The sequence below is a fragment of the Lytechinus variegatus genome, chromosome 11 (assembly GCF_018143015.1).
Source record: "Lytechinus variegatus isolate NC3 chromosome 11, Lvar_3.0, whole genome shotgun sequence".
In the NCBI taxonomy this organism is placed as follows: domain Eukaryota; kingdom Metazoa; phylum Echinodermata; class Echinoidea; order Temnopleuroida; family Toxopneustidae; genus Lytechinus; species Lytechinus variegatus.
Genome location: NC_054750.1, coordinates 22831796 through 22853321, shown reverse-complemented (window position 1 = coordinate 22853321; position 21526 = coordinate 22831796). Strand labels below are relative to the sequence as shown.

Here is a 21526-nt window from a genome sequence, read left to right as displayed (position 1 = left end):
TCTTAGATGAGAGAAAATAAGATTGAAATAAGGGAAGAATTGCACAATAAAGTATCCAAACGGAAAACAGAAATGCAATTTTGAGAGTGTACTTAGCTTGCGACTGCACTCGACCGCAGGCGAAAGTAAAAGAGGAAATGGACGCCAAATTGCGCGACGATCTTGGGATAGTGCGTTGGTAGGGAGATGCAGCGCGCGCGCAGGAAAAATTGTGTACTCTATATTCGGCACGCAGGTTCATCGTAATGAACTAGCAAATCAAATGGGTATATCCCAGTTATTGATGTATTCTAATATCTTATTCAAATAAATGAATCATTCATACATAACAATCCAATATGTTCTAAAATAGTCTTTGTAACTTAAAAAGAAAAAAAAATTGTATTGCGTAATGAGTTAAGATTCTAAATACCATTCATCTGCTTACTTTCACACATCGGTATATCACCGGACAGTGTTCCATTTGCTAAGCAGTCTAATGATGTCGATCCAATAATATCGAAGCCAGGACTGCATGAAAATTCACAGGATGTGTTGTAGTTCACTTCTTGTCCCATCGGGCATGATGTTGAAAGAGGCGTTGAGAGAAGTGGCACGCTGCAAGTCACAACTGTAGTTACATATGATGTGTTAATAGTATTGATTATCAAATGTTTCAGCCTGGACTGATGGCAATTTCATTTTTACAAAGTTAGTTTAATTTCTAGACATTTGAGAGACGGGTAAAAATGAAAATATGATAGAGGTTCCTTACGTCCCTGAAGCAATGTAATAATACGCCCATTTATAGATTTTTTTCGCTTTTTCATTATACATGGCCTTGCAAAATGCTAATTTAATGCACGTTAATGTGTAAAGAAAATAATAGATAATAAAAGGCTTTATATTCCTATGATAAATGTTTATCGAAATAAAAATGCCATTAGTCGTATAGTCTCTTTGCAGGGTACAGTGTCAAATTTCTAGGATATAAGAAAAAAATATATATTTTTCGTGTTTGACCCATCGCTATTTCAAATCTTAAAGGTAATTTAGACACAAGATATTTGAAATTTGCAGAATTATATTTTACAAAATTGCATTACCTTCACAAATTGGCAGGAAATCAGATAGTGATTTGTTAGCAAGACATGTGACTGATTCAGATCCAATAAGATTATATCCCACATCACATGAATATGAACAGGTATCTGTGTAATTAATGGATTGTCCTTCATTACATTGTGACGTCATTGTTGATAGCCGTGGTGGAAGTACAGGTATTGAACAGGATACAACTAGTAATAAAAGAAAGGGATTTGTGAGGTTAATGGAGAGACTTGTGAGGAAGAAGTTTAGTTAAACTTTTGTACTAATTCATTTCCGGACAGTTTTCTTTTAAAGAATATGGAATTTTCCAAGAGGTGAAGAATTTGGAATTATAGCAGATTCGAGCTAAAACCCTGTTACATAACCTCCTCAAGTCTTATGTACTCACATACGGCAGGTTCCTGACCCATCAGCATGATAAAGCAACATTCTCAACAGCATAGTCATGTGTTACATGTACATACCTAAATAAATGGTAACCTCTGATTTACAACCCAATCTCTCGTGCCGCAGTGATTGTTTCACCAAGTAGGAAAACAAGTTCTTCCCCAATTTTTTTTTTTTCCCACCGTTTACAAATAAAGTTTCAGGATAATTATTCAATGTACTAGTAAAAGGTATATTAATAGCGTAGTTTAGGACTATCTATTTATTAAACACATACTTTATAACGGTTACACTTCGTAATTCCGAAGCTTCGTAATTCCGAAACACGTAAATTGCCTATACCTCGATGTTCGTTAATCCAAAAACGAAAAAGGGTTCGTTAATCCGAACATTTGTGACGATATTCCGACCGTTCGTTATTCCGAAGGTTCGATAATCCGAAAACGAAATAAGGTTCGTTGTTCCGAAGGTTGGATAATCCGAAAACGAAATAAGGTTCGTTGTTCCGAAGGTTCGTTAATCCGATAACGAAATAAGGTTCGTTGTTCCGAAGGTTCGTTTATCCGAAAACGAAATAAGGTTCGTTGTTCCGAAGGTTCGTTAATCCGAAAACGAAATAAGGTTCGTTGTTCCGAAGGTTCGTTAATCCGAAAACAAAGTAAGGTTCGTTAATTCGAAAAATGAATACTGGGAAAGCAGAGGCAGAGGCAAGGGGGGGGGGGGCGGGGGACACTGTTGCCGTTCAATTGTTATGATGGGAAGGCAAGGGCGGCCGAACGAAATTCCGTTGGGGGGTAAAGCCAAAAAATGAAACTCATACGTCAAAATGGGCACTTTGGTGATATTTTCACCTGGAGTTAATCATCTGCTTGAAGTCATTAATAATAATAATATTAATAATAGGCATTTATTTAGCGCCATCTATCTAGAAATATTCTATTCCGAGGTGCGTTGTTGTTATTATTATTATTACCCCGGCTTTAGCTCAGTCATTGTGTGTTTGATAGTGATTAAGTAGAGAAAAACTTTTTTGAAGTGACTTCTTATTATGACAAAATATATATATAGGCTTTATTTTTCGGGAGAGAGTATAATGAGCGAGCGGCTAATTGGTATTAAACAAATTCGAAGGTGAAGTTGTAAAAGGTTTTGGGGGGTTAATTATTCTTAAAATGGCATTATTGCGAGGTGTTGCGAGCGTGAATCACAAGCTAAAATTTTAGGGTATTTTAATAAAATATGAAAATAAGTTTTTAAAAATCCAAGCAGATTTCTACTGTCATTAAAAAGATGTGCATCTAACTAAAGAATTAACACGAGCGCAAAACGCGAGCTTAAACATATACTGACCAGAAAAGAAACCTGTTTAAAAAAAGCATTTAGTGACCTGTTTAGGATGCATATTTCACCAATCGAGTGAGAGTGCGGAGCGGAAGCTGAAAATTTGCAATATTCCAGCCTGAAAATTTAACTTGTATACTTTAAAAAGAGTATTTCATTTTGAAAACAAACATGAAAAACGGCATATTTATTTTTGAAAAAGGAACTTTCCCATTTTGGAAAAAAATCATTTCCTTGTTTTTTATTTCATTTTTGGGGTGCAAGTGCCCCCTGCCTCCCTCCCGGCGGATCCAACATTCGTCAAATAGGGGGGGGGGGCATTTTTTTCCAGCCATATTTTCCTCGATCGGCAGCTTAAAGTTGATTTTTGTTTGTTTCTTTGAAAGGATAGTCCTAACAGTCAATAATTATCTTTATACTTATATATAAAATAAAGTAAATATGTAATAAAATGATAAACCCTTTTTAAATAATGCGAGCGCGAGCTATACATTTTTTTTAATATGATGGGCAATTTGTTTGTGATCTTCAAAACGAGATGCCTGTGTAACTAAATTTAGATAATAACTGCGAGCAAGAAGCGCAAACAGAAATTTTAAATATATAAGCTCTGACCTGATCTAGAGGGGACATTTTAAGAACTTTTTGCAGTTAGCCATGAAGAAGATGCGTGTTTCAACCAGTGGCGGCGGAACGTATTTTCATTTTTTTTTTGAGGGGGGCAAAGCCAAAAAAGGGGCCAATACGGGGGCAATTTGGTGCAAACGGATATTTTCACCACGGGATTATGATCTGTGTAAAGATCGGTTGTGTGTTTTGTAGTAATTAAATTGAGCAAAAATTGTTGAGTGATCACTGATTGATAAGTTATATATTTACGTTTCATTTCTGCGAGCGTAGCGAGCAAGCGGTTTGGGGGAAAAATCAAATCTGAAGATGTAAAATTCGCCTTTTTGGTCAATTACTGATGAAAGGGCATCCTTGTGAGATGTTGCGAGTGAATCACGTGCTCAAACTTTTGGAAATTTCATGAAGGCCTAGAATGATAATAATGATATAGATATTATTTACCCAAGGAAGCCACTTCAGTTCTGAAAACTGTTCTCCCAGCTATTATTTTTTTTACAAGAATGCTTAGAATGTCCAATTTTCAGGTTGGAAAATCCGAAAAATTTGGCTCACGTTTCTCGCTCGCATCAAGTTTTGTTTATTGAGGAACTCATTCTATTCCTGGTTTAAAAAAATGAAATGTCCAGTTTTCAGGTTGGAATTTTAAGCTCGCGGTTCGCGCTCTCATTATTTAGTTCGTGAAATATATATTCTATTCATGAGTCACTAAATGCAGTCTTTAAAAGATTACTAGGTCAGTATATAAACAAATTGCAGCTCGCCCTCGCATTAATTCTTTCGAAAGATACCGGTACACATCTTTCTCACGATTACAAAAAATGCTCAGAATGTTTAAGTTCACGTCTTGTTCCATGAAATGTCTACTAGTTTGAGCTTGCAATTCGCGCTTTCAACATCTCACAAGGATCATTATTAGTATCATTTTTATTTTTATTACCAGCACAAGCTGTTATTAAAAAATGACATCCCCTCCAATACAAATCCTATTATTTAGAGGTTACTCGCACGCGACCAACACACTTGATCCCCTGCATCTTTAAATCATTTGCTTAGGCAGCAATTGCTCATATAAAATCGAAATTAGCCTATGCTTGATCAGGGCGCCTATTCTTAATGAAATACATGCTTTTGGCCACAACACACACATTTATCATCGATCGTTATTATTATCATTGCATAATATCGTGTAATCTTGTAATGACAACATCGTTTTTGTTACCAAAATGAATTATTTTCATTTTCAAAAATACGAACCTTATTTAATTTTCGGATTAACGAACCTTATTTCGTTTTCGTATTAACGAACCTTCGGAATTACGAACCTTATTTCGTTTTCGGATTGACGAACCTTCGGAATTACGAACCTAATTTCGTTTTCGGATTGACGAACCTTCGGAATTACGAACCTTATTTCGTTTTCGGATTAATGAACCTTCGGAATTACGAACCTTATTTCGTTTTCGGATTAACGAACCTTCGGAATTACGAACCTTATTCGTTTTCGGATTGACGAACCTTCGGAATTACGAACCTTATTTCGTTTTCGGATTAATGAACCTTCGGAATTACGAACCTTCGGAAATACGAACCTTCGGAATAACCGAATGTATGCGCTTTTTAACATGGTATTTGTAAGAGTAAGCATCCTAGGACAAAGTTTAGAAAAAAAAGATCACCTTCACAAGTCGGCAGGAAATCAGAAAGTGATGTGTTAGCTAGACATGTGACTGATTCAGATCCAATAAGATTATATCCCTCATCGCATGAATATGAACAGGTATCTGTGTAATTAATGGATTGTCTTCCATTGCACTGTGACGTCATTGTCGATAACCTTGGTGGAAGCACAGGTATGGAACAGGATACCACTGGTGATAAAATAAGGAGATTCGTGAGATTAATGGAGAGAACTGTGTGAAAGACAGTGAACTTCAATTTCAACTACTCTACCTATTTCTAAAACAATTGTGATATCACTCTTAAAATGAATGCAATTCAAAGTCAGAATTATTCTTGAAGTACAGTATAATCATTGTTACCGTTATCATGAATTGATATGCTCATTCTCATACGGTCTTGTTGATATATCATTGCGACTGCAAGCGCTTAATGAATCATTTAGGAATACCTGCACTCTCCACCTTTGCCTGATATATAATATCAGGTATAAAACAAACTATTTTTCTATACCTTGGCACGTTGGTAATTCCGACGACAGAAGGGCATCTTTCTCGCAAGTCACCGTACCATTACCGATCAGATTATAACCAACATCACATTCGAAGTAGCAGCTATCAGTAAAGTTGATGTACATTCTCTCGTAACAAGTGGTGTTTTCAAAAGAGATCAGCCGTTCTGAGAAACTTGGCACAAAGCACTGCACAACTAAGAAATTTGTAGCAAAGTTTGATGAGCTTGGTTTATTATGACAAATAAACAATGTCGCATTCACAGCAAATGTATAGCCAGTTAAATATCTAAATCATATAACGAGTACATGAATATACAGCTAACTCATTTCTAGTTTTATTTCAATGGTATGACATTTTTCAATACTTTAATTTTACTGATTAACTGAGCTCCAATCAATATTGGTTGGTTTTGGATTTGTACATTTTTGGTGCTCTAAATTAACGCTCATCTTGCCAAAATGCTATTCATTGATCAAAAGGAATTTCTAGTGACGTCGTACAGTCTTTAAGAATTTTTTTTATATAGGTCTTGGAGTCATCAGACTGCATCGATGAATTTACAACGTTAACAAGTTTAAATGAAAAAAAATCAAATTTATTATGAAATATATCAATATTTGTGGAGGTCACTCACTTCCACATTTAGGTAATTCACTGGAGAGTTCCCCGTTCTCGAGACACGTGACTGTACTGTTCCCTGTCAAGTTATATCCGACCTCACAATCGTACGAACATGATGTGCTGTAGACGATCTGCTCTCCTTTCGTACAATTATTAACAGTGGATGTGGTTTGCAGGAAGGATGGAAGCATTGAAGGCAATTGGCACGTGACCACTGCAATAATGAAAATCAAAATTATGTTCATATTGTAATAACAATGGACCTATCAGCATCACAATTATTCGTGTCTAGACTCCTTAAGGCAATTTCAGAACCCCTACCTTTCCCATGACACGGAATCTTATCTTGCATAACGTCTTCCACTATGTGGGTAAAGCTGATTTCCTCAAATCATGCATGACAAATGTAAAGCTCTTTCATGTCTATTTAATCAGCTTAATACACAAACTCAATTCACATGTTGGAACGCCATTTCATGTTAAGGGGAAGATGTATATCTCTAGAAGAAAATACCTGTATTTTTATTGCCATTCTAAGGACCAGCTTCACAGTCAGCGTAATAAAAATGTCCACGTTCATTTAGCACATTCTCGATAAGAACACCGATGAATGGAAATGGAACGCAGATCTGAAGAGTCTTGGGCCCGTATTCTGAAGTCGGGTTTAACTTAAACTCATGTTTAAAGTTGTGGTTTAAGTATGGAGAGCCAATTGTTACATAATTCACTTACAGTAGAGATATCATACTTCAGCTCATTTGGTTACCAAATCATTCATAATTGTCTAGGAAGTATAAATAGATGATTGTCTTCAATATCGCTGAATCAGGAAAGAGCACAGTAAACATAAGAAACATACAACTGAATAAAAATTTTGAAACTTTTTGCTTCCCATACTTAGACCATAACTTTAAACCTGACTTTAAGTTAAACCCGACTTCGGAATACGGGCCTTGGAATTTAAGTTTCAGCGTTGTTTCGTGTTAAATGTTAGGAACTTCAAACTACAAAATTATTCATCTACAGACTAAGCTCATGCAGTTACCTGTTGCCTATTTACAATATAAATTGCTCTCTATATGTTGATTCAAACTGCATGAATGTATGATTACTTTGTGGAATGACAAAAATACATATTACCAAGCTTTAGACACTAATATCACAGTATTCCGTTCTAAACTCCTCAAAAAAAAATTGGAAATTTGAGTTTGATCGATAATCCCTCCGCGATTTAAGTAAATGTCAATGTGCAATTAAAATTAATGAATAGAGCGTTAAATTTGATGTGATTATCGTTCACATGGAGGTGCAGTGCCTTGAAATGTGGGGCAAGGTCAAAATTCAAAAGCTGCAAAATGTCACAATATTGGAAGTCAATGTTGTTTTTTCCGTGGTGATGAGTAAGTTTCTTAGCGGTTTCTTTTGACTTTGATCAATAATTTCACCTCAGTTTCAGTAAATATCAATGTGTAATTAATATCAATGAACAGATCATTTGGAACTTAATCAATGGACCTCGTAATATGGTAAAGTGACAGCTTTCGTTTACTTACATTCACAAGTCGGTAGAGTGTCTGAGAGCCCATCCTCAAGACACGAAACGCTTTCATTGCCTATAAGATTATACCCGACGTCGCACCCGAAGATACACGTCGTGTTGACGGTGATCATGCTCTCATTGAAGCACTGTTCCTCAGGAGGAATATCAAATTCTTGGTTTGTCGCCGATAGAGCCGTAAGATACTCCGATGGATATGACGTCACATTGCAAGTGTATGCTGAAGTAAAATAACGGAAAAATGAGAGTTAGTGTTGTACACTGCAAGAACTCTGCTGTTGATTGAAAACCAGCCCGGAATCTATATAATGTCCACACCAGAGAAGTGTTAAACAACACCAGTTTAGTTTTGGTCTAATACCAGATAGGTGTTTATACAACACCAATTAATATCAAATAGCGTCGGTTTTATTTCAAACTGGTGTTGTTTCAATACTTCTTTGGTGTGGACCAATATAGATTCCGGGCTGGCGCTTAATCAACGCCGGATTTATTGCAGTGTATTGGATTAAATGAGTTAGTTTCAAATGGATTAACCATGAAATAAGGTCGGATTGAACCTACGGTGGGATGTCACCAGATGAGCAGTTGCCTTGTCTGAAAACTTCATAAGGGTACAATGGCTATTTCAACCCTGCGTATAAAATTCTCTCTTAACAACATCAACTAAAAGCTCACTATGAGCATGAAAAGGTGTTCTTATTACAAGTGTGTTATTTCCATGATGTTGTAGAATGCCAAAATAAAATTTTGAGACTCGGTTACATGCACTACGTGAACTCCCCATGTACATTTTACATAAATTGCATTTTAGAAAGTACATAAAATATGGCTTTAATTTTCTATTAAACAAGTTCATTCAGAACTATAGCGAGAATGTGTATTGCAGCAATTCTGTTTAACGAAAAGAGCATTCATTTGTTGATTAAATGCCTTGCGCACGTTCGTAAAAGCGCCGTGGTCGGGGAGCGAGCCCCTGTCTTAGTGGGATTTTGATCGATACAATGGGTGATTTCAAGTTCAGAGTTGACATTTTGGTGTTGGTGTTAGGTGAATATTTACATAATTATAACGCCAAACATGAAATGAAGTTGGTCCCGAAAAAGTCACTCACTAGTTGTTGAGATGTCAATAATGTGATGTGGATTAGTCTTACAAACTATGAATAAGTTTTGGAGCTAGGCGAAGCGATCCAAAATACAACACTAACACCAACAATAAGGCCAACATCGGACTTGAAATCACCCAATGGAAGGGGCCATGAGAAAACCAAGTGATAATGAGGGCACTTACGAAAAACTGATAAAGTAAAGCTGCAGTTGTTGTCAGGATGATCAGTTATTGACACCACACCGGTCAGTACAGAAGGCACGCTCACTTCGATGAAGGCAATGTTAAACATTGGAACGTACGAGGCCGTCTCGTTTCCAACAACGATCTCCAGTGAGTATTGGGTGGGCTCCTCAACGAACCAAATCACGACGACTGTCGAACGTGACGAGAGCTGAAAAATATCGTCACATGTTGGCTGTATCAAAGCTGTAGGCGAGTCGGAAGAAATGGCATTGTAAGGAAACATGTATGTTTTGTATAATCCTTATGTTAACAGAGAATTACAAGCGCTACCCGAAATTAATTATAAAACTTAACTTTTCAAATCATTGGTCGTATAGGAAATAAAATATTCATACAATATGCACAGTGCGAACTCAATAATCAAATATGTTTAAACGAATGATTAATGGATATAGTTTATCTCTTTATTATTGTTGGACTGCATTGATGGAACAAAATGGTTACGATGATCCTACTTCCCCTTTTGGTTTAATATAAGGAACCTTAGAATGTTCTAAACTTTTTAGGGAACCTTTAAAGGTTCCAAATACAGGAGAAGCAATGAACCCTCTAAATCCCCTGTTATCTAACAGCATATACTGTTAAACTTATTTTCTTCGCCATTAACAAAATTCTCACCTCCCAACGATCTCAAATAAAATGAAATAAAACTGCACAAACACGCGAAGCATTTATACATCATTCAAAAATACAGCTCCCAGAAAAGCTCATTAATCACAATCCTATCGTTACTACATAATTAACACTTACGTTCCACATATACGTAGAAGATACATTGCTCCTCTTCTCTAGTGACAAATACTGGTGTGGAACCTTGCATAAAAACTGAGCCGTTTCGGGGCGATGTCACCACGCCAACCCCAATCGATGGTAGGACAACGGTGGCCGTCTCGGAGAATGGATCTACGATGGTCGACATATTCTCCGGGCAGAATAGGTGATCTGAGGGAAACGGGGGAAATATTTTGATCATTAGATGCTAAGATGCTGCGGACATCAAATGTTGTTGCATTCCATTCCTTTTATTCTCCTGTCTCGCTTTCCATATTTACTATTTTTTGTTTAATTATAGTCTTCTTCTCCTACTTTGGCCACTACCTACGTCCTGTCCAGTGGAGGGTACAACATAAGGGCCAAAGAAGGAGCGTTCTCGTCGCAGTCCCTGTCAGGAATTCATCATACGAATACTTCTACCCCACTGCACAACTACTACTTGTCATTGTAGTGTGAATAGGCCCATAATATTTGTACTTTGTTGACCAATACATTTTATAACCAAGGAATATATCAAAGAAAAGGGAAGGTGCTATTACCCGAGGGGTGCACATTCTACAAGCTTCGCTTCTCAAAGAACTTCTCCATTCCATATCTTCGGACACAATCACATATAGAGCTATATGCATACCTCAAATTTCGATTACCATTCTAGTTCCCCTCCAAAAAAATGATAGTTATGAAAATGTAGTTTGGGTGCATATATTGTAGTTCTACTTTAAATGTCTTATTTACTCATGATGCTTGTTTTTATGGATTGTGTATTTCATTTATTAGATATAAGAAAAAGAAATATCATTGGATTTTAAAAGGTTTGAGCTCAAGATGGAAATCTAGGTTTAACCAAGTAGTCTCGGAACAGTAAAAAAACGCACAACATAAAAAAGGTTTAATTTTGTGCTTTACCAACTTTTAACCATTCAATCATTTTGATTTAAATGAAGTTTATCACCTATTACTGTCACGATCAAACTACAGCTTCCGGTGTTTCCTGCAGTATCTGTCGAAAAACAATTTACAATGGTATCCCCTACTACGAAATCATCTTCAGATGAAGGAATGCAATCCACATAGACATCAGTGTCAACGTTGTCAGTTGCATTTGAATTCAGCATGACGGAAGATGAATAATTGAATCCAACATCCGAAATAGAAGATATGTTTGGGCAGTTAAGGACAGGAGGTTCATCATCTGCCATTAAAAAGGATTGGGAATATATAGGATAAATTAAAATATTACTTGGGCTGCATACTAATATCTGATTTGAAGGAAATATTCTAGAATTTACGAAGTTATCTCTACATTATTTCAAATTTAAATTACATGCCCCGTATAGAAATAAACAAGTAATTGATTTGGAGCTTATTTTTTCAATATTTCTTCTTCTTTTTTTCTTTCATAGAAAGATTTTATTCAGAAATCAAACACGAAAGCAATTCAATTTACAAAAGAATCATGAAGCAAACATGTTTACAACTGTACATGCGTACTATTATCTAATGATATGACAAAATTTTATTTTTGACTGAGAACCCTTTCAATTTCACAATAGCGTTTCAATACGCTCTTAAAAGAGCTAAAACACAACCGATTACCCTTACAACGTGTCGAAAAAATTAAATATTTAGCATAAATATTTCTCACCAATGACTGTTACGATCAAACTACAGAATCCAGTGTTTCCTGCAGAATCTGTCGAAGTACAGTTTACGACGGTGTCCCCTACTAGGAAATTGTCGAAAGATGAAGGAATGCAATCCACAGAAACATAAGGATCGGCGTTGTCTGTTGCAGTTGAATTCAGCATAACAGAAGATGAAAAACTGAATCCATTATCCGTAGTCGAAGTAATATTGGAACATTTAAGAACAGGAGCTTCGTCGTCTGGATAAGAATAAGATTGGGGAAATTAATGTATATTAAACTGCAGTTTGTTGTAAACATTTGAATTCAAGATTATATTCTTGGATTTACCTAGCTTTCTTAATACTATAATTCAAACTGAGAATAAATGTCATTATATCCAAACAAGCAATATTATACCGGCAAACAGGGTTTATTGAAAACACGCTTCTCACCTATTACTGTCACGACCAAACTACAGAATCCAGTTTTCCTGCAGTATCTGTCGAAGTACAGTTTACGATGGTGCCCCCTACTAGGAAATCATCTTCAGATGAAGAAATGCAATACGCAGAGACATCAGCATCAACTTTGTCAATTGCAGTTGAAATAAGCATTTGAATTCAAGATTATATTCTTGGATTAACCAAGCTCCCTCAATTGAATGATAAACGAATGCAATCTGCAGAGACATCAGCATCAACCTTGTAAGTTGCAGTTGAATTAAACATTTGAATTCAAAATTATATTCTTGGATTAACCAAGCTCCCTTAATACTAATCCGTACTGAGAATAAATGCCAATATTTTTTTTAAGATTCTTATAAATAAGACAATTCTCACCTTTTACTGTCACGACCAAACTACAACTTCCGTTATTTCCTGCAGTATCTGTCGAAGTACAGTTTACAATGGTGTCCCCTACTACGAAATTATCTTCTGATGAAGAAATGCAATCTACAGAGACATCAGTATCAACGTTGTCAATTGCAGTTGAATTCAGCATTACAGTAGACGAGAAATTGAATCCAGTATCGGTAGTCGAGGTAATATTTGGACAGTTAAGTATAGGAGCTTCGTCATCTGGAAAAAAGAAGATTGGAGAAATTAAGGTATATTAAACTTCAGTTTCTTGTAAACACTTAAATTCAAGATTATTTTCTTGGATTTACCAAGTTCTATCAATACTAATCCAAACTGAGAATAAATGTCATTATATCCAAATAAGCAATATCGTACTGGCAAGCGGGATTATTGAAAACACGCTTCTCACCTATTACTGTCACGACCAAACTACAGCTTCCGGTGTTTCCTGAAGTATCTGTCGAAGTACAATTTACAATGGTCTTCCCTAATACGAAATCATCTTCAGATAAAGGAATGCAATACACAGAGACATCAGTATCAATGTTGTCAGTTGCGGTTGAATTCAGCATGACAGAAGATGAAAAATTGAATCCAGTGTCGGTAGTCGAAGTAGCATTTGGACAATTAAGTATAGGAGCTTCGTCATCTGAAAAAAATGTGTAAATTTGGGATGATTTCCATAATAAAACTTCAGTTACATTAAAACAACGGGGGCAACTTCCATTGACGATTGGATACCAGGCTTGACCAAAAAAAAACACGTAAAAATTATCTCTTTTTCAAGAAAGGGCACTTTACGTTCGTTAAGTAGTAAGAATGTAAAAATCACTGAGGTAATAAGGGTGTCAAAAACACTAAGATAATGAAAAAATGGGTATATATTACGCAGGAAAACTACTTGTTTACGGTAAAAGTTGCGAGGGTATGACAAGACTAACATACTTTATAAAGGATGTACGTTTCACCCAACCCTACGTGTTTAGGTTCCGATTTGAGCAAGGTGTGTGGGGTGGTACGAAATCCAATGGAGGGAAAGGTAAAGCAGATGCCCGTGATCACGTCCTAGAAATAACCATTAAGATATCGTTGTACTTGTTTAGGGGGTCAATTCAAGGAATACTCAGGCTTGTCAAGGGTACCGTTTGGTTCCAATGCTTAAGGGTATGGTTTTCCACGCCAATAATTGCTATGGGTGCATTTTCAGAACATGGAAAAACTTGTTTAGGGTTCTTTTCGAAACCCCACGGTCACGCGTGGTACTGTACCACTCGTTGATGGAAGTGCCCCAAGGGGTTTAAACGTGTAATTTAAATATGATGACTTATTGTTTGGTTTTCAAAGTTATCTCAATATTCATTAAGATTAAGATTCAATGAATGCAAGCTGGAGAGAACAAACGAAAAGTAAACCTGGAAAGAGGTTTATGATTAAGACAATTCTCACCTATCACTGTCACGATCAAACTGCAGCTTCCCGTGTTTCCTGCAGTATCTGTCGAAGTACAATTTACGATGGTGTCCCCTACTACGAAATCATCTTCAGATGAAGGAATGCAATCCGCATAGACATCAGTGTCAACGTTGTCGGTTGCAGTTGAATTCAAGATGACGGAAGATGAAAAATTGAAGCCAGTATCGGTAGTCGAAGTAATATTCTGACAGTTGAGTATAGGAGCTTCGTCATCTAGAAAACGAAAAGATTTGGGTAATCAAGTTAAAGGTATATCAAAATTTAAACCCTTGATTTCAAGATTGTATTCTTGACTTTTAAGTTAACCAAATATTTATTTAAATTGATAATAAATGCTCCGGAGTGCAAACGACCAATATTATACTTGAAAAAGGCAAATGAATAAGAGAATTCTCACCTATTACGGTCACGGCCAAACTACAGAATCCAGTGTTTCCTGCAGCATCTGTCGAAGTACAGTTTATAATGGTGTCCCCTACTACGAAATCATCTTCAGATGAAGGAATGCAATCCGCATAGACATCAGTGTCAACGTTGTCAGTTGCAGTTGAATTCAAGATGACGGAAGATGAAAAATTGAATCCAGTATCGGTAGTCGAAGTAATATTCTGACAGTCGAGTATAGGAGCTTCGTCATCTAGAAAATGAAAAGATTTGGGTAATCAAGTTAAAGGTAAATAAACTTTAAACCTTTGATTTCAAGATTGTATTATTCAATTTTAAGTCATCCGAATATTTATTTAAATTGATAATAAATAAATGCTCCGGAGTGCAAACGACCAATATCATACTTGAAAAAGGCAAATGAATAATAGAAATCTCACCTATTACGGTCACGACCAAACTACAGAATCCAGTGTTTCCTGCAGCATCTGTCGAAGTACAGTTTACAATGGTGTCCCCTACTACGAAATCATCTTCAGATGAAGGAATGCAATACGCAGAGACATCGGTGTCAACGTTGTCATTTGAAGTTGAATTCAAGATGACGGAAGATGAAAAATTGAATCCAGTATCGGTAGTCGAAGTTATATTAGGACAATTAAGCATTGGAGCTTCGTCATCTGGAAAAAAAAGAAGATTGTGTAAGTTTGGCATAATTTCCATATTCAAAATCCAGATACCTTTAAACATATAATTTGAATGTAATATGCTTCGGCTTTCAACGTTATATCAATATTTGTAAATTATAAAATGAATAAATGCTGCAGATAAAAAGCGAACGACCAACTTTAAAAAGGTTAATGACTAAGGCAATTCTCACCTATTACTGTCACGATCAAACTACAGCTTCCGGTGTTTCCTGCAGTATCTGTCGAAGAACAATTTATGACGGTGTCCCCTACTACGAAATCATCTTCAGATGAAGGAATGCAATCCGCATAGACATCAGTGTCAACGTTGTCAGTTGCAGTTGAATTCAAGATGACGGAAGATGAAAAATTGAATCCAGTATCGGTAGTCGAAGTAATATTCGGACAGTAAAGTATAGGAGCTTCGTCATCTGGAAAAAAAAACAAGATTGGGAAAATTTTGGATGATTCCATATTAAAACTTCAGTTACATGTGAATATATTGATTCATTCACTTATTTCAAAATCTCACATAAAAACATAAAATTTAAAAAGAAAGAATACAATGTATATAGATAAAGATACGAAAATGTAAGAGCATTGACAATCGAGAAGAAGTGTGAATATCGGGGAGCCAGCATATTATTCGTGCAAGATTTAGACTCTATAGATAGATTAGACATAATCCTTTAGAAGTTTAAGAAAATATCTGGACTGAAAATTAATAAAAATAAAACTTTCATTTTGCCTCTAGGGCCTCCTGTTCCGTCAGGGAACAGCTTTCCATTCGGTAAAAGAGTTGATATTGTGAAAATACTGGGTATTTACTTTTCACTCAATCCTGATGTGGCTGAAGAAATGAATTTCAAATAAATTTTGAGCAAAATTAAAAAGTTATTAAATTTGTGGAAACAACGAGATCTCACTTTGATAGGAAAAATTCATTTGCTTAAAACGTATGCGTTTTCCAAATTGACTTATGTGAGCTCCCTATCTCCAGTTCCAGACTGGGTTTTCAAAGAAATTGATGATACATGTTTTGACTTTTTATGGCGGGGGAAAGACAAAATAAAAAGAAACACTTTATATCTGGATTACAGGCAAGGTGGGCTAAAGATGCTCAATTTCAAACTATTTATAATGGTACAAAGAGTGATGTGGATTAAAAGGTTAGTTACTGGTGACCAGAGAGCGAAATGGAAAAGATACTTTAAATTTCTCCTGAGAACATTTGGTGGTATTTTAATATTTTACTGCAATTTTTCCCCTGATATGGTCGATGTTATATTACCAAAATATTACCGAGAAATGTTATCTATTTGGTCTGATATGAATATTTTTATTAAAAAAGATACAAATAGTAAAAGAAATGAAATTTTCTTTAATAATAAGTGTATTCAGAATAAAGGAAAAACGTTTTTTCATGAAAATCTATTTCTTAAAAATATTTCTAAATTTCATCACATTACAGATGTTAAGGGGCACTTAAGGGGGGCACTTAAGCCGGGCAATTATTTCAGATGTATGGGATTGGAATAGGAGGAAGTATCAGTTATTCAAGAAATACTTGCACATACCTCCAGAGAATGGAAAGACAGATTAGGAAGGAATACTTCAGTGGACGGCTTGAATATTGAATTTGTCTTTCATGAGAAAAAAACTCAATTCGACTCGGTTACTTCCAAAAATCTATATAGAGAGTGTATAAAACAAATTGCTGAACAACCAGTTAGTTTTCATAACTTAGCATTATTATATAATCTGTCAAATAAAGAAATTGAGAAAACATTTTATCGTCCTAGATTTAGTACGTTGGATAACAAATTGAGAGAATTTCAATTTAAAATGTTATACAATATCATCTTTCTGAATCATCACTTATACAGGTTTCATTTTATAGCAAGTGACAAATGTTCTTTCTGTAGCAAATACGAAGAAACATATAAGCATTTATTTTTTGAATGTGAAAAAGTAGGGGGTTTATGGGAACGGAGTAGTAAGTTGTTTAGCCTTCCAATTCTCAAAAAACTAAGCTGGATGGAAACCCATATTGGTCTCGAGGAAACAACCGAAAACATACAATTACTTAATCATATCATTTTGCTAATCAAATATTTAATATATCAAGGGAGAGGGAAGGGTAAACCACCAACTCCTGAAGAGATAAAGGAAAAGTTACTTATTAGCAAAGAAGAAGAAAAGAAGATTGCACTAGAGCGTAATACGTTAACGCGACACTATAAAAAATGGGAATATTTAAAGGTTTTAAACATTAACCAAAATAAAAATGATGGGGAAGGGAGGGGTGCCCCTCGTCTGCCCGTGCATGGAATCGATCGATCACTGTCACTGTAAACTGACCTCTGTCTTGTCTGTTATTGGTTCGTCATTTTTTTTCCTTCTAATTGTTCCTGTCTTATGCTTTGTTTCTCTTTTTGTTTTTTTTTCCTTTTGTTTTTTGTTAATGGTTCCTGTTTTTTTTCTCCTTTATGTGAATGGTTTTTTTTTCTTATTCCTGTCTACTATTTCTCATGTTTGTTGTTGGTGTGTTAGTTTGTTTAACTTGGGGTCTAAGGGGGGGGGGGCTCATGGGATGGGAGAACTCATATATATATATATATTCATTCTTTTAATTTGCGTAGTTTCGTCTTTGTTTTATTACTTGCTTTAGCTGCATGCATACATAACTTGTTAAAATGTTATATTTTATATGAGTTCGGATTATGTCTCTGTTCTAAAACAATTTGCCTGTTATGTTTATTACACTGTTATTTAATTTGTGTACTGCACTGCTGCGATTATTATCCTGTTCTATATTTTCTTGATTATGTATATATGTACGAAATTTATTTTGAATGAATAATAAAGATCACTACAAAACAAAAAACAAAAAAAGAATAGGCCAATGGCCTTTCTATTGCTGGGCTCCTGAAACCATAGTAAAATCAAAATCTTATAAGAGAGAGAGAATTTACTATAGACATATAAGGAAATGGGTTGGTGGTAAGGCAATTATAGCTTATTTTTCTGATTTATTCATAAGCATAAGATATAATGTTTAACATTTTTTAAAGCGGCAAGAGATGGCCATGTTTTATTTCTTTAGGTATTTTGTTCCACAAAAGAACTTCACAATATTGTACAGATTTTCTACAAGATTTAAAGTTTAACAACAAGCCAAATACAAATTGCTAGATTGTTTCCTGGAAAATGAATTGACATTTTCAGGAAATTTAAAATATTTTCTAAATATAGGAGGAAGCAACTGTTGTTAAAACAAATGCATAAAATACGTTATTTGTAAATCTTAAAATTAAAAAATCTAAGAACTTAAAATTTGTAGTATAGTGGTCCAGATGGTGTTCGTTGATGGCAGTTATATATTGCTCCTAATGTTTTGTTTTTTTCTATAGAACAAAGACTCTATTTGAATGTGTTTGAGCACAATTTCCCCCTAGGTCACTGTGTAGGAAGATAATTGTGATGAAATTGATGCATTATGGATATATAAAATTTGACGTGGGATAAAATCGCTTATTCAAAATATAACACCAATAGCACAAAATGTTTTTTTGTGCAGAATTACATTTACATGAACAGGTTTTCATCAAGACTGACTCCCAATCAAATAATTGTAGAAATTTGTAATGTGCTTTAATTTGATACGATATTTTGTGCTTTTCAGGTTATCTCAATATCATTGAGAATTGAGAAGAAATTAAAGCACGATATAATACTTAGAAAAGGGTTTACGAATAAGACAATTCTCACCTATTACTGTCACAATCAAAATACAGCTTCCGGTGTTTCCTGCAGTATCTGTCGAAGTACAATTTACGACGGTGTCCCCTACCACGAAGTCATCTTCAGACGAAGGAATGCAATCCGCAGAGACTTCAGTGTCAACGTTGTCAGTTGCAGTTGAATTCAAGATGACGGAAGATGAAAAATTAAATCCAGTATCGGTAGTCGAAGTAACATTTGGACAGTTAAGTACAGGAGCTTCGTCATCTGAAGAAAAAAAAAGTGTAAATTTGGGATAATTTATATATAAAAAAAATTCAATTACCTCTGTAAAGGTATGATTCCAATGTAATATGCTATGGATTTCAACGTTATCCCAATATTTGTTTGAAAATATATATATATCGATTTAATAAATGCTGCAGAGAAAAAACGAACTATATTATACTTGGAAAGAGGTTTATGAATAAGACAGTTCTTACCTAATACTGTCACGATCAAACTACAGCTTCCCGTGTTTCCTGCAGCATCTGTCGAAGTACAGTTTACAATGGTGTCCCCTACTACGAAATCATCTTCAGATGAAGGAATACAATCCGCATAGACATCAGTGTCAACGTTGTCAGTTGCAGTTGAATTCAAGATGACGGAAGATGAAAAATTGAATCCAGTATCGGTAGTCGAAGTAATATTTGGACAGTTAAGTATAGGAGCTTCGTCATCTGGAAAAAAAAGATTTTGTAAATTTGGCATCAGATCCATATTATAAATTCAGTTACCTTTAAACGTATGATTTGAATATGATATGCTTTGGATTTCAACGTTATTTCAACATTGTACAAAATATATAATGAATAAGTGCCGCAGAGAAAAAACGAACAATATTAGAATTGAAACACTGTTTTAATTCTCACCTATTACTGTCACAATCAAAATACAGCTTCCGATGTTTCCTGCAGTATCTGTCGAAGTACAATTTACGATGGTGTCCCCTACTACGAAATCATCTTCAGATGAAGGAATGCAATACGCAGAGACATCAGTGTCAACGTTGTCAGTTGCAGTTGAATTCAAGATGACAGAAGATGAAAAGTTGAATCCAGTATCGGTCGTCGAAGTAATATTTGGACAGTTAAGCATAGGAGCTTCGTCATCTGAAAAAAAAGTAGTGTAAATTTGGGATAATTTCCATATAAAAAAATTCAGTTACCTTTAAAGGTATGATTCAAATGTAATATGCTCTTAATTCCAACGTTATCTCAATATTTGTAAAAAAAAAAAGAATTAATAAATGCTGCAGAAAAATAAACGAACAATATTATACTTGGAAAGAGGTTTATGAATAAGACAGTTCTCACCTAATACTGTCACGATCAAACTACAGCTTCCAGTGTTTCCTGCAGTATCTGTCGAAGTACAGTTTACATTGGTGTTCCCTACTAGGAAATTATTGAATGGTGAAGGAATGCAATCCACAGAAACATCAGCATCAACGTTGTCGATTGCGGTTGAATTCAGCATTACAGTAGACGAGAAATTGAATCCAGTATCGGTAGTCGAAGAAATATTCGGACAATTGAGTATAGGAGCTTCGTCATCTGGAAAAAAGAAGATTGGGAAAATGTTTGGTAATTTCCATACTAAAACTTCAACTACGTTTAAGCATGTGATTTGAATATGATATTCTTGGTCGAAGATATATTTGGGCAATGAAGTAACAGAAGTTTTGATATCTGGAAAAATAAATTATTTCGGAAATCGGGATGAAGGCATATCAAACCTCAATGACATGTAAACATCTATTTTACAATGATATTCTTGGATACAAAAGGTAATCTCATTATTACTCCAAATTTAGAACAATAAACACTCCCACGTTGAACGAAAATATTATTTTTAAAAAGATTTTCATGAATAAGACAATTCTCACCTTTTACTGTCACGATCAAACTACAGCTTCCAGTGTTTCCTGCAGCATCTGTCGAAGTACAATTTACGATGGTGTCCCCTACTACGAAATCATCTTCAGATGAAGGAATGCAATTCGCAGAGACATCAGTGTCAACGTTGTCAGTTGCAGTTGAATTCAAGATGACAGAAGATGAAAAATTGAATCCAGTATCGGTAGTCGAAGTAATATTTGGACAATTGAGTATAGGAGCTTCGTCATCTGGAAAAAAAAGAAGATTTTGTAAATTTGGCATCAGATCCATATTATAAATTCAGTTACCTTTAAACGTATGATTTGAATATGATATGCTTTGGATTTCAACGTTATTTCAACATTGTACAAAATATATAATGAATAAATGCCGCAGAGAAAAAAACGAACAATATTAGAATTAAAAATCTGTTTATGTATACGAAAATTCTCACCTATTACTGTCACAATCAAAATACAGCTTCCGATGTTTCCTGCAGTATCTGTCGAAGTACAATTTACGATGGTGTCCCCTACTACGAAATCATCTTCAGATGAAGGAATGCAATACGCAGAGACATCAGTGTCAACGTTGTCAGTTGCAGTTGAATTCAAGATGACAGAAGATGAAAAGTTGAATCCAGTATCGGTCGTCGAAGTAATATTTGGACAGCTAAGCATAGGAGCTTCGTCATCTGAAGAAAAAAAGTAATGTAAATTTGGGATAATTTCCATATAAAAAAATTCAGTTACCTTTAAAGGTATGATTCAAATGTAATATGCTCTTAATTCCAACGTTATCTCAATATTTGTAAAAAAAAAAAATAATAAATGCTGCAGAAAAATAAACGAACAATATTATACTTGGAAAGAGGTTTAT

The 21526-nt window shown here is 35.1% G+C and overlaps 1 protein-coding gene across 2 annotated transcripts in view; it reads right to left on the bottom strand.

Annotated features, from left to right (window-relative positions):
* The window catches only part of LOC121423655, an 88420-nt gene that overhangs the window by 50456 nt on the left and 16438 nt on the right, over nt 1–21526 (bottom strand). For both annotated transcript variants that reach the window (XM_041619069.1, XM_041619070.1), the window contains exons 20-41: nt 21102–21341; nt 20656–20895; nt 20084–20323; nt 19640–19879; nt 19208–19447; nt 18753–18992; nt 15173–15412; nt 14733–14972; nt 14306–14545; nt 13882–14121; nt 12845–13084; nt 12415–12654; nt 11594–11833; nt 10901–11140; nt 9925–10116; nt 9112–9357; nt 7814–8038; nt 6274–6474; nt 5638–5832; nt 5124–5315; nt 1086–1277; nt 428–610 (exon numbers count right to left, since the gene is read on the bottom strand). In XM_041619069.1, coding sequence (XP_041475003.1) covers nt 428–610; nt 1086–1277; nt 5124–5315; nt 5638–5832; nt 6274–6474; nt 7814–8038; nt 9112–9357; nt 9925–10116; nt 10901–11140; nt 11594–11833; nt 12415–12654; nt 12845–13084; nt 13882–14121; nt 14306–14545; nt 14733–14972; nt 15173–15412; nt 18753–18992; nt 19208–19447; nt 19640–19879; nt 20084–20323; nt 20656–20895; nt 21102–21341 — 4986 coding nt within the window. The remainder of the gene's footprint in view (nt 1–427; nt 611–1085; nt 1278–5123; nt 5316–5637; nt 5833–6273; nt 6475–7813; nt 8039–9111; nt 9358–9924; nt 10117–10900; nt 11141–11593; nt 11834–12414; nt 12655–12844; nt 13085–13881; nt 14122–14305; nt 14546–14732; nt 14973–15172; nt 15413–18752; nt 18993–19207; nt 19448–19639; nt 19880–20083; nt 20324–20655; nt 20896–21101; nt 21342–21526) is intronic.